The sequence below is a fragment of the Haliotis cracherodii genome, unplaced genomic scaffold (genome assembly GCF_022045235.1).
Source record: "Haliotis cracherodii isolate W230 unplaced genomic scaffold, xgHalCrac1.p SCAF_2, whole genome shotgun sequence".
Classification (NCBI taxonomy): Eukaryota; Metazoa; Mollusca; class Gastropoda; order Lepetellida; family Haliotidae; genus Haliotis; species Haliotis cracherodii.
In genome coordinates, this window is record NW_027266275.1 from 68,439,638 (window position 1) to 68,454,228 (window position 14,591).

At 41.4% G+C, this 14,591-nt stretch overlaps 1 protein-coding gene across 1 annotated transcript in view; it reads right to left on the reverse strand.

Annotated features, from left to right (window-relative positions):
* Positions 1-277: 277 nt before the first annotated feature.
* Positions 278-14,591, reverse strand: part of LOC139469494 (BAR/IMD domain-containing adapter protein 2-like) — a 28,821-nt gene continuing 14,507 nt past the window's right edge. The window contains exons 9-16 of the mRNA XM_071251680.1: positions 12,835-12,933; positions 11,957-12,128; positions 10,327-10,513; positions 9,539-9,607; positions 7,674-7,830; positions 5,921-6,148; positions 1,655-1,878; positions 278-463 (exon numbers count right to left, since the gene is read on the reverse strand). Of these exons, the coding sequence (XP_071107781.1) occupies positions 382-463; positions 1,655-1,878; positions 5,921-6,148; positions 7,674-7,830; positions 9,539-9,607; positions 10,327-10,513; positions 11,957-12,128; positions 12,835-12,933 (1,218 nt within the window). The 3' untranslated portion in view covers positions 278-381. The remainder of the gene's footprint in view (positions 464-1,654; positions 1,879-5,920; positions 6,149-7,673; positions 7,831-9,538; positions 9,608-10,326; positions 10,514-11,956; positions 12,129-12,834; positions 12,934-14,591) is intronic.

The window sequence follows — 14,591 nt, forward strand, 5'->3', positions numbered from 1 at the left end:
CGTACCTCAAAATAGGAACTCAGTCTGTGCTAGAAACGTTTGCATCAACTCGTCCTGAATTTTTGGAGTGGATGTTGCTGCATACAAGGGTAGTAATAAGCTAAGATAACAAGACTAAGATAAACTTTACTGGACTTGTGGCTCAAGTCACAGATTGTTAACTTATCTTACTACTGAGCAACACTTGTAAATTTGAATGCAGAATGTACAAAAACACAGCTGACTTAAAATAATATTTTTGTACAGACTGAATATTCCATTAATAATTGTATTGATATTCTTTATCACAGCTTTACACTGAAACACTAGATATTTTGTTGTTTATCGAAGTAAGGATTGTCAGGATGGCTCGTGGTTGCAGTCGAGTCACATGATGATTGATCATTTCAGGCGTGGTGCAGATCGATCGTTGGTTAGTGTTTTACGCAAAGCCACATTCGCAAACATAGGATTCCTGTTGCGTCTGGAACGAAAGCACAGACCCTCTTTAACACATGTTCCATAGAGAACAGACTCTTTAACACCTGTTCCATGGAGCGGAGACTCTCTTTAACACCTGTTCCATGGAGCGGAGACTCTCTTTAACACCTATTCTATGGAGCAAAGACCCTCTTTAATACCTGTTCCATGGAGCATAGACCCTCTTTAACACCTGTTCCATGGAGCATAGATCCTCTTTAATACCTGTTCCATGGAGCATAGACCCTCTTTAACACCTATTCTATGGAGGATAGACACTCTTTAATACCTGTTCCATGGAGCATAGACCCTCTTTAACACCTGTTCTATGAAGCACTGACTCTCTTTAACAGGTAGGTCCATAAAAATATATACTATTTTGACGTGACTATGGCTTGGCCAGACTCCTTAAAACCTTTTCCATGGATCACAGACCCTCTTTAACACCTGTTCCATGGATCACAGACCCTCTTTAATACCTGTTCCATGGAGCACAAACCCTCTTTAACACCTGTTCCAAGGAGCATAGACCCTCTTTTACACCTGTTCCATGGAGCACAGACCCTCTTTTACACCTGTTCCATGGAGCATAGACCCTACTTTAATACCTGTTCCATGGATCACAAACCTTCTTTAATACCTGTTCCATTGAGCACAAACCCTCTTTAATACTGGTTCCATGGAGCATAGACCCTCTTTAACACCTGTTCCATGAAGCACAGACCTCCTTTAACACCTGTTCTATGGAGTGTACACCCTCTTTAACACCTGCTCCATGGAGCATAGACCCTACTTCAATACCTGTTCCATGGATCACAAACCCTCTTTAATACCTGCTCCATGGAGCACAAACCCTCTTTAACACTGGTTCCATGGAGCATAGACCCTCTTTAACACCTGCTCCATGGAGCATAGACCCTACTTTAATACCTGTTCCATGGATCACAAACCCTCTTTAATACCTGTTCCACGGTGCACAAACCCTCTTTAACACTGGTTCCATGGAGCACAAACCCTCTTTAACACTGGTTCCATGGAGCACAAACCCTCTTGAACACCTGTTCCATGGAGCACAGACCCCCTTTAACGGCTGTTCTATGGAGTGTACACCCTCTTTAGCACCTGAACCATGGAACACAAATCCTCGTTAACACCTGTTCCATGTGAAAACCCCTCTACACTTGTGCCTACTTACGGGTCTTCCTCTTCAACGTTGTAGTCAGTCGGTGGTGGAGGTGGTGGGAACCCAGGGGAGGTGTTCCCGGACCAGTGTTGTTGCTGGCTTGTGACCGGTGGCGGAGGTGGGGGAGGAGCTTGTGGAGCTTGCGGAGCCTGTGCCATCTGCTGATGGAGCCCTGTCTGGTAGTGGTGGTCATGCTGACGGGGCAGTGTGTGGACTTCACCCTGACTGGTCAGAATCTGAGACAGAGTGGTGCCTTGAATTGAAACAGGGTGCACGGAAGAGGAAGAGGAAGAAGAAGAGAGAGGATTCATAGGAGGAAGAGGGGGAGGGGGAGGAGGAAGGGAGGAAGGATTTGTAGAATGAGAGTTAGAAAGATAAGATGCAGGCAAGGCTGGGCTTTGAGACCTGCCTTCCATCATGCCAGGGTTATGGGCTGGACTCTGAGATCGAACTTCTCTCATGCTAGGGTTTCGGGACAACGGTCTAAGGACATGCTTGGGTGTGCGGGGCGTGCCATGGCCATCATCATATGGTGGCTGTGGTGCTGGCTGTGTTGGGGCTGGGGGGTGAGGGAGAGAATTAGGGACAGAATCATGCAATGGTCTCCCCGTAGGAGGGTGGATCTCCAGGGAGGGAACTCCATGCTGCTTGAAGGAAATTGGAACAACTGGTTACAATCATGATAATATGGATCAGGGTTTGTGATAGCAATGAAGATATCTTGTGAATGAGTTAACAGTTGGAGGAGGTTGTTAATTTTATTAGCCAGTTAGTCCGTATATGAGATGAGATATTGCTGAAATATGTTCTTGCACTCATTATCAATATCTTTTAACTAGAAAAATAAAAGAGCTTTTTTTCACATCTGTAAAAGACATATTAAAATAAATACTTGTTCTCTTGAAAAATATGCAAATATTAGTCACAAGTATTAACAGAAGAAGGACACAGCGGCATAATCCACATGCAAAGATGCAGCTCTAACCTCCAGAAGCATACAGACCGGTAAACACATACATGAATACTGAACCAACTACAAACAACAGCACCTCATAACAACAAACAACAGCAGCACCACAAAACAACAAACAGCACCTCGTACAACAAACAGCACCTCACACAACAAACAGCACCCTGCAAAACAAACAGCACCTCACACAACAAACAGCACCTCATAACAACAAACAGCACCTCACACAACAAACAGCACCTCACAAAACAAACGGCACCTCACAAAACAAACGGCACTTCATACAACAAACAGCACCTCACACAACAAACTGCACCTCATAACAACAAACAACACCTCACACAACAAACAGCACCTCATACAACAAACAGCGGCTCATAACAACAAACTGCACCTCATAACAACAAACTGCACCTCACACAACAAACAGCACCTCGTACAACAAACAGCACCTCACACAACCAACAGCACCTCGCACAACAAACTGCACCTCATAACAACAAACAACACCTCACACAACAAACAGCACCTCATACAACAAACAGCACCTCATAACAACAAACAGCACCTCACACAACAAACAGCACCTCATACAACAAACAGCACCTCATAACAACAAACAGCACCTCATAACAACAAACAGCACCTCACACAACAAACTGCACCTCGAACAACAAACAGCACCTCATACAACAAATAGCACCTCACACAACCAACAGCGGCTCATAACAACAAACAGCACCTCATAACAACAAACAGCACCTCATAACAACAAACAGCACCTCACACAACAAACTGCACCTCGAACAACAAACAGCACCTCATACAACAAATAGCACCTCACACAACCAACAGCGGCTCATAACAACAAACAGCACCTCATAACAACAAACAGCACCTCATACAACAAACTGCACCTCATAACAACAAACAGCACCTCGCACAACAAATAGCACCTCGAACAACAAACTGCACCTCATAACAACAAACTGCACCTCATAACAACAAACAGCACCTCATAACAACAAACTGCACCTCATAACAAACTGCACCTCATAACAACAAACTGCACCTCATAACAACAAACAGCACCTCTTAACAACAAACAGCACCTCATACAACAAACTGCACCTCATAACAACAAACTGCACCTCATACAACAAACTGCACCTCGAACAACAAACAGCACCTCATACAACAAACAGCACCTCACACAACCCACAGCACCTCATACAACAAACTGCACCTCATACCAACAAAATGCACCTCATACAACAAACACCACCTCATAACAACAAACAGCACCTCATAACAACAAACACCACCTCATAACAACAAACAGCACCTCATACAACAAACTGCACCTCATAACAACAAACAGCACTTTGTACAACAAACAGCACCTCGCACAACAAACACCACCTCATAACAACAAACAGCACCTCATAATAACAAACAGCACCTCATAACAACAAACAGCACCTTATAACAACAAACAGCACCTCGCACAACAAACAGCACCTCATACAACAACAAAAAAGGTGTTAAGGGCAAGTATTTGGTATCTATCACACACACCAGCTCTGCCAATGGTTAGCCCAGACACTCAAACAAACTACATTCACAAAAAACACCCTGCTTTATGTAACCATAGAAACAAGAATTACAAATACAAAGATGAGACAACAATAATTTGTTGATCCCCTGGCACTTGTATCAAGATTGTATTTATTAGGTCTTGACTGCATGCATAAAAACTGTAAGAACTTTATTTACCTTTTCGGTTTTTTTTGGTTACAAAAAATATCACATAGAGTTAAAACATGATTCTATTTCATGCATCATGGTGTTCCCGAAGTTATTCAATCAAGAGTTATCACACAGTTGGAACCCCAAATGTCAAACACACTCTCCACACAAACATAGGCTGAAGCGAAACTTTGGAACGAACAGAAACCAGTAACAAAACAACTTGGATTAAAGCATTCCAAACAGCTGTGTGCGAGTCATATTTTATGCAACTGTGTGTAGTCAGGCATGTTGAATAAGCATTCCTGGCAGGTAAAGTAAGTGTCTATCTTCAATTGTTGAGGATATCTTCTGGTAGAGTCTTGTGAAGGGGTTCCCTTAAAATGCTTGTCAGTCTATCTCCAACATGAAACTAAACACTCAGCATTATACATGTAACATATTAAACTAGAGAAGAAGTCAATCCCATCATCTTACAAGAGGTTGATTAGCACTAAGTGTACGTGAGGAGTGACACAACTTTAACTACAACGTCACTGCATTCTCAGAACATCGCTTCATACCATTGGAGGTTAAAAGAGAGTACATACATTTCATCCATGTGCAAAAAATGGACACTCACAAAATGGTTGGTTTCGGAAGAATGTTGAAAATATCAACATATTCAAAAGAGTTAAAATTAATAATAGCACTTTCATGTTGAACTGTGAGCAACTGGCCTATCTATATCATGCCACATGTCCCTTCATGTGTGCATAAGGCCTGCTGATTAATAAGTGCACCTTGCGCAAAATAATGCAAAGTAAAACTATCTTCTTTTATTCGAAGAGCACGACAGAACCATTTTGATTTTGAAAATACGTATCTTAGTAAAACTGAAGTACCTTTCGACAAGCCAGCAGACATCCTTATGTACAGAGAGCCAGTGATTGACGGCTAGTGAACTGTAGGAGAATGAAGAGCCAATTTCCCAGCGAAAGAAACTAACTGTTTTAGCCCACTAGTTCTAATAATGATAACATGTAACAAAACCCTTAATAATGGCAAATTTCTACAAGTCCTTACGATACAACAACTATTGGGAAGTTTAGCAAGGACTACAGGACTAGTGTCTATTTTTAACGCTGCATTTGCAGATTTCAGTCATTTCATACACACAGCTACCTGAAGTAGCCACAGTAATACTACAGCTACGCCACGTCAGTCTGTATGGGATCAACCGTTTGATATTCTCAGGGAAGGCTGGGACTTAGGAAAACACATAACTTCAGCAAGAAAAAAATATGGTTAGGAAAAATATATTGTATGGTTTCTCCGTATAGAGACTAAATTTGTATGTTGTGAAGAAGTGGCCAAAAAATATCCTGCGACTGTCTCTAACAAAATGTCCCAGACTTCCCCCTCCTCTATACACACCCCTACCCCAGAATATCAAATGGTTGCTCCTTAAGTCTTAACTACTGTTCCACCCAAACTGCCCACAGGGAACTACAACAGAAAGGCAACACAAAGACAACGACCATGCAGGACTGAGCACCACCACAAACTGCATGCAGTACCTTGGGGTCATAGTAGGGGTCAGGCAGGGTCTGGTACAGCTCCTGGGAACCCATGTCAACCTGGGGTGAAGGTCGAGGAAGGGTATGAAAGCCAGAGCTAGCTCGAGCAGAGGACGTGTCGGACCCTATCCCCCCATAGGACAGCATGTGAGGGGCAAAGTCACCACTGGTTGTGTGGTACAGGTGACTCGACCATGGTGACATAGACGAGGTGGTGGGCATAGGGGGCTGGAATGCAAGGTCGGGAGGTCAAGGTCAAAGTGGCATAGCACAGGTTCATCAACAGTCCATGGGGAAATAGTATTCAAACGTTTCTTCCACATGTGTTCCATAATTTCAGTTACAAATACCAAAAACAGTGTTTCCTAAAAGAATCACAGTTTTGCCAGACTTTTTCAGTTCACATTTTTGGAGGAAATTTAACAAACATGATAGCAAACAGCCAAACATGGAAAACTTTCATCATGCACCAAAATTTACTTTACACTACCACAATACAGTTAACACACTAATGGCTATATAATGTTTCATTTCATACCAATATGGGATCCTATATGTTATGCATCGAATCATGATGTATCGATGAATCAGAGTATCATGGAACACCATCTTAAAACTAGATGGAGTATATATATTTTGTCTGAACCTAACAAGGGAGTGCTGCAACTTCCCCTGTCATACACCACAACAAACATCCTGTGCTTGCCCCTTGCTACATTCACAATCAGGGCACGAATGTTGTTCACATACAACCTAAATGTTAGGAGGCCAACAATGTCATTGAAGTCAAAGGGAACATGTCAGAAGACGAATGTCAAGAATGAAGGGGAGAGGAGGTATATAACTGCAACAATTTTGAACGCAACGTTAAACCCCCAGCCAGGTTTTTGTATGAACAAACAAAGGGGCATAACTCTTGTCGAGTGAGTGAATGAGTATGGTTTTACGCCGTTTCTGGCAATATTCAAGCAATATCACGGCGAGGGACACCCGAAATGGGCTTCACACATTGTACCCATGTCAGGAATCGAACCCAGGTCTTCGGCGTGATGAGCAAATGCTTTAACCACTAGGATACCAGACCGCCCAACTCTTGTCGAAGCTCAACAGTAAATGCTCTTTATAATGCATGTGTTTGTGGGTTCTTTTAAACTTCAATTAGCATTATACCAGCTACATCACAGAGGCCTGTAAACCACGAAAACCAGTTGTTGATAGCATGAGCAAGGTCAGATCCAGAATTTTTACAAGGGGGGGACCCCGTGGACCCCTCCTCTGGATCCGCCTGTGATGAGCAACAATTCCAGGCGTCGGGTTACAATAAGCCAGGTTCCAGAGTGTGAATATCCTATTACATCAGTCATGGGGCAATGGGGATGTATTCTGACCCAGATTCACACAGGGTATACTTAAAATCTTGTTCACAAGTAATTGCAATATAATATTCTATACAAAAACTAGTTTGGTTTGAGTTTCTTTTCTTTATTCTAAACCAGTAATATTGCAACTATATGAGGGTGTTCTGTCACTTATCAAGTCTGGACCAGACAATCCAGTGTTTGACATCCTGAGCATCGATCCCGTTACTTGCCTCTTTCAACAAGCATGAGTTGCAGAAGACCAATTCTAACCCGGACCCTCTGGTTTTTGTTTCTTTCAACCAACAAAAAAGAGAAATTGAAAGCTTATTCCTACATCACTGAAGATTGTAGAGCCAATTCACTGTACGTCTAGCCATCAATCAGACACTGACCTGGGATGTCGGTGTGATGTGACGGACCATGGAGCTCTCGTACAGAGACCGCGGGCGCCGGCTCCGACCAGGCATGTCCACTTCGTAGCTAATGCTGATGTCGGAGATTTGTGACCGGGAGTCCAGCAGGTCTCCGATACTCTTTGCTCGGTGTAGGCTAAAGGGAGACAATCAATGACTTTGTTTGTCAGGAACTGTCTTACAGATCAAAAGGGTCATGAACAATGAATAACCTGTTTTTCATCATCATCAACATGATCAGCGTTCCCGTTTACCAGTAACTAACAGTTTTTTAGGCTTGGATCAGTAATTCTTGTAACTGCCAGTGCCTGTGGACCGGCAAATAAGGTATCTTGTACATCTTCGTTGTTGAACAAAACATCATCGATTGTCAAAGAAGTATTTTTTTCGACCGAGGTCAGCTTGTCTGTTTTCATCAGGGTTTCCCGTTGTCTATTTTTCATGCAAGGAAATATTATTTCGCTTTGCCTCAAGGTTAAATATCTTAGTCTTGAATTAAAGTGAAATATTCAGAAAAAAGGGAAAATAGTGACTGAACTTTGTGCGATTTTTATAGTTGCCAGTCCAATGGGGCTGACAGTTCCGAAAGCCAGCGTGAATACTGATGATGTTTGTAATCTAAAACATCCATGTATATAAAGACAACAAATCAGCGCGATTCATTTAACAAAATCTGAGTCTTACATCAGTTCTAAAAATGCAAAGATTATCTGATTTATGCGAGGAGTCATATTTCTTTATAAAAACAACTATACTCTTAAATTGGAATCTGTTTTCTGCCATCTGAAAAAGACACACATGATGACCTGGTCATTTGGAAAGTAAGCTTCTGATGCAAAAGTTTTTAAATGACCTTATGGATTGAAAACTTATAATACAACTAAAGAATGTTTTCATAGGATGTGGATTGAGTAACTGAGTGAGTGGTTTTAGGCCGCTTTTAGCAATATTCCAGATATATCACGACGGGGGGAAACGGAAATGGGCTTCAGACATTGTTCCCATGTCAGATGTTGATAGAAAAAGTAGAATATCGGAATATATTCTCCAATTAATACTTAGCCTGCATTACATTATGCACATTGTGGCTTTCAGGTCGAAAGCATCCATGGAAAGAAGATTCAGAGGATTGTATTCCTGATATATATAAAGTTGTTGAACCAGCAGTATCCCAATGACCGCTCCCTGGAGTTACCTCCCTTTACCCCTCTCTGTTGTCATTCTTGTTTCTTTCAATATGCATAATGTAATTCAGGCTAAGTAACAAATACTATGAAAAAGCAGATGTATATATACTTGTGCGCTCTTAAAAAGCACCTATTAATACATAAAGAATATCTGGTATCAGTTACAATAAAAAAGATTAGAGTTTTGCCAGCTCAATTCAGAGATCTGAAGATTTCTAAAGGCATATTTAAAAAGTCTAACAATATCTGTACTCCTTGTAACTTAAATGATGTGAAAAACAAGTCTGTTATGCATATTTGTAAACTCAATCTTCAACTAAGAAACAAATATATTCCAAAGTACATGCTACCCAAATATCACTATGAAAAAGTCAGCATACAATGATTCAAATGTACCCAATGATTCTGCTTTCATACTTTGTTTTATCACTGGAATGTGACTGTGGTTTTTTTAGGATTTCTATCACAGTGTAAATGAAATGAAAAACGTATCCAAACCCTACTGCTTAATCCACTATTCACCAACATGACCCCTCAGTATATCCCAAACTTCCATGTCAAGCCTAGTACCAGCTTGCATCACAGATCACCCTCTAAAGGTGGAGAAAACTACGTCCAGATTGTGTGGACATGAGCGTGTGTGACCGTGTGACTCACAGTTGAGAGTGATCCGTGTGGCGACTGCTTCCGACAGCGTCAGTGAAGGACAGAGGGAACCAACCAAACCTGGGAATAGTAAGTGAAAAGGAATTACCCCTTTATACAGTCGTTCACTTAAATCATGGCATGTCAGCAGAGATGGTTGAACCCCTCTGGTTAAACCCACAATCAGAAGCAGGGTTAGAAATAAGCACTAGCCCGCTAGCCAGGGGCTAGTACAAATTCCTGTGGGCTAGTACAAATTTCTCAATTTTCACATTGTTTTAACATTTAATACAAGGGCATTTTATCTTTACCTGGGCTAGTAAAGTTTTTGTGCTTAGTTCTAACCCTGAGACTCAGGCTATAGCATATCCTGACAACTAGGGGAGACAACTCTACACAGTCATTAGGTGAGTGAGTTGAACATTGTATTGGCAATAACGTGAAGCTTCCTATGACAGATTGCCAGCACAGGTTTGATGCAGACAAAATAAATCATTATCAGGATGAAAATGAGATGAGAACAAATTATTAGATCCTGGTACAAGGAAGGGAAACAACTCTGCACAGTGAATTGCAGTGCCTTTAGCTATGTTTGGCAACTGGAAATGTGAATATAATCGTTACAGCTGATAACACCAATATCATAGATATACCATCATATAGCAAGCATACCAATAATATCCAAATCATCAACCGGAATCCCCAGGGGGTCAAAAGTATGATGACAGAAACAATTTGAGTGTGACAGTCTGAGCTATGAGCCACTGAAACGGACAGCTGACAACAGAACTATGACCTACTTTCCAGTGTGAGCATTAAGGCCGTACTGCCATCCGTCGGCCTTCTCCCCAATGAGGGTGAGGACGTCCCCGTCACTGAAGCTCAGCTGGTCCTCCCCCCGGCCGGTGTGGGCGTAGATCGCCTGCACGTTGGATGTGGAAGGGGAACTCTGGGTCATCGATGGGAGGCCACGGGGCAACGTCTTGCCTTGAAACAAAACTGAGAATGATAAAGCTCACATTTCTATGCCCTAATGCAGTCAAGTCCCGTTAATCCTACATAGTTGGTTGCATATGATTATGTCGGATTAACAAGTATGTCGGATAAACAAAATTAAGTAGTATCAACGATTGTGATCGAAAATTGGACAACTATACAAACATGACACAAACATGTTGTCTTACAAAAAATGAAAAATGACATTTTCGTGGAAAAGGTTTTCTAATCATGCAACCTCTGAAGCTTAACACAAAACAACTATTAGAGACTCTATGACTGATCCAAAATACTTAAAAACGCATAGTCTGGAATGGAAGTCACCAGTTTGAAACTGGTGATACAAAGTTCAAGAAAGCTGTTTTCTTAGTGGCTAATGTCGACTTCCTGTCAGTTATTTCATTGGTCGGTCATAGTTCGCATGTTCACAGCGGTAGCATGAACTTGTATCTGATTCTAATGTGATTAATCCTGTTTTGTTTGTTTAAAGCATTAATTGTTTGTTTTTAAGCAAGTTTATTTCTGCAGCCGTTGTAATATGCAGTTACCAGCCGACTAGTCTCACATCAAAACATGGGCTGTGTACTCGCGGGCAGATGACCATGGAGTAAGCTGATCAGTGTGTTGGATTAACGAGACTGATGAGTGATTTCGGTAATCCGTTGCAAATTAGGTGTGTCATAGTCGGGAGTGCAAGATTGTCGGATTAACAGGTCTAAATAGCACTGATTTAATCGGTTTAATATGTGCGAATTAGTGATTGGAGCTTTTCCACAATATCTGTTGCTCAAGGATTGGAAATTAACAACAAAATGGCTATGGTCATGAGGGCTGATCATAAACCAATTCAAAATACGATACATATGGTTTTGACTGAAATTTCACAAATATTGATAAAACAAACAAAGACTACAAATTCTCTTTCCACAGCCAAAATACTGACAGCTCTGAGACATAGATGGTGATACAGCGACACTGTGATATGTCTTACATGTACTTGATGTGTCCTGCTGCTGCTGCTGATAGTGTTTCAGCTATATCGCAGAGAGCTCGGTGTGGGAGGACTGAGTGAGTGAGTGAGTTGGGTTTAAGGCCGCTTTTAACATTATTCCAGTTATATCACGGCGTGTCAGCTTAATGTGGGAGGAAAGCCCGAAGTGATGCGGGTCTCAGACGTTTACCACTTGGAAGAAACCCATGAGCATGGGTATGGTGCTGACAAACCTAGAAACATAATTGGGGAGAACCAGGATTCGAACCCACAATCATAGGTTTCTGGTGTGCCCAAGGGACACAACTCTGCACAGCGAATCGCGGCGCCTTAAACGACTGGGCCACCCGTGCCCCCCGGTGTGGGAGGAAAGCTTAATGGGATGCAAGGAGTGGGCACTTTAACCTTTAGGCAAATATGTTATTTCAGAAAGGTCCACCTACTCTCTACAGGCATGGCAGCAGGCACAGCATACTCGGACGGCGCAGACTTCTGCCGCATGTACTCGGTGGTGGACGCAGGGCGGTGGTAGGGGCTGCCGTAGTGGCTGTCCCCAGGATACACCATGCCGTTCTGGTGCTTCTGGGCGTTCTCCATCACCTCACGTCTCTGCTCCTATACAAGAACAAACTCATGCATTGTTCCACGTGTCATAAGTTAACAAAGAAATAGAAAGGGGAGGTTTCCATTTGTTGTAGTCGGACAGCTGTGTACCATGTGGGGATTCCAGGTTACAATATGGCATTACCTTGTGCGTGGTGATTTTATGAGCAAATAAAGAGTGAGTGAGTGAGTGAGTGAGTTGGGTTTAAGGCCGCTTTTAACAGTATTCCAGTTATATCGCAGCATGACAGCTTAATGTGGGAGGAAAGCCCAAAGTGATGCAGGTCTTAGACGTTTACCACTTCCGTGAAACCCACAGCAAATTTCGGGGCCTTAGACGACTTGGCCACCTGTGCCCCCGAGCAAATAAAGATGTTTTTGTACAGGACATTACAAAATGGCTGCTGGTTGTGTCATTCTACCGAGATGATCTTTGAGTTAACCATTCCCATGACTTCATCCCCACTAAATATTTTCTCATAAAAATGACATGATTCATGATTCATGATTCAAAACGTGTTAATAACAACAATGACTCAATCTAAAATTTGGGTAATAGAAGGCCAATAACCTAAGTTAGGCCACGATACAAGGGATCATGGGGACTCCTCTTAGAATAAGCATGAGACACCACCCCTAAGTTGTCTAAAGAAGTACAACATTTCAGAATGTAGATGGGTGATTGTTTCCATGGTAGTGAAGAAGGTCGAGGTCTTACCCGTCTGTTGACGAGTGGATCAGCTGATCGCGGCAGAATATGAGGCTGTGAACACAGTTGTTTCCAGTGGGATATTTCTGACGCCAACATCTCATAACCCTATAAATACATGATAACATAACGTAACGTAACGTTACATAACATAACGTTACATAACATAACGTCACATAACATAACATAACATAATCACCGCCAAAAGAAACGCGGACCATAGAAACATTTAGAAAAGTATGTACGTTCTGAAGAGATGTTTCCAATGTGTACCAATTAAAGCCAAAAAAACTAACAACCAGTCAAATGTTACCACAGAGTGTCTCTTTTCTTATCACGATATGCTGCACATGATTTGTAAACTTATACGTTCATGAGCGTCAGTTCACACAACATGTATGTTCATAAGTACATCGAACTTATCTTATATCTCTTGAATATGAGTAATTCTTCATATATCAGTTCACACAACATGTATGTTCATTAGTGCATCGAACTAATCTTATATCTCTTGAATATGAGTAATTCTTCATATATCAACCAACATGTATGGTATTCGCATTTCTTTTGTCAGTGATAGATTGATGATTACACGATGTCTTGATGAGATGACACAAATAAGATAACAATTGCATTTATTTTTCCAGCAGTAAACACAAAATAAGTTGTAACAGAACTGCTATAGGTTATAGATTATAGCAGAATATCTATACTCATTACAATGAGAAACATGTCCGATTGTGCAGATACAAAGCAAAGTGCTGTGTTTGTCACCGCATCAACGTAACATTACACCAACAACTGCGTCTCAACACTGTTCAGAGTAAACATTAAACACTCTTGTTCTTTGTAATTAAGTTCCTGCATCTTGAGGTAAGTTGTCACCAAAACATCATTCCTTAATATTACCACTGACTGCTTTTGACATGCATAAACATCATGAAATCACCAGCATCATAATAAACATAATATGACAAGAACATCCATTTCATAACTCGCTCCAGCAGTAAATTATTCAGAAACTGGAGTCCTTACAATACCAATGCCTTAACAATATCAATAGCACAACCAATATCACAACCATGATGAGAAATATAGAAAAGCATATATAAAAGTCATGCTATTTCCGTTTTCTTCATGCATAAATCATAATCCTCTCAGCATATGAATAATATATAACTATGTACATCTATACTGTCTATGTTACATCATCAGTAATTCACAGCCTTGTGTACAGCATGTTCCTCTATCAGCCTTAAATACATACTGCTGTGTTGGTGAGGGACAATTTGTTGACAATGAATCAAGCCCCAGCCTGCCTTTCAAGGTGACGGATGCCAGCTAGTGCACAGATCAGTGCGTGCTCAGTTGACACTGCATTAACTAGCATTTCTTGCTTTACAATGTGTGCATCGTGGGCCATGCAGGGGTTTATCTAGAACTGCTTCAAGTCAAATGTCAGTTACAAATCCCAGTTTGGAATTAAACATTTCCCAAGTCATGTTATAGTCATAACGTATGGCTTTTATTTGTGGAGGCAACGTGTATCTCAATGATATATTGAATTGAATGCAATGTTAAATATTTCTGAATTTAGCAAAAGAAGAATTTTTTAAAATCCCAATTTTAAACAAAATAACAATTCTTCTCAATTTGACTGACAAGGGCACGTGGTTTCGAATCCTATATACATGTACATCCCGGCCATGGCTCTACCATCGGTTCTGAGTACTGTTTCAGTGTTACCCTGGTCAGGCAACAGTTGG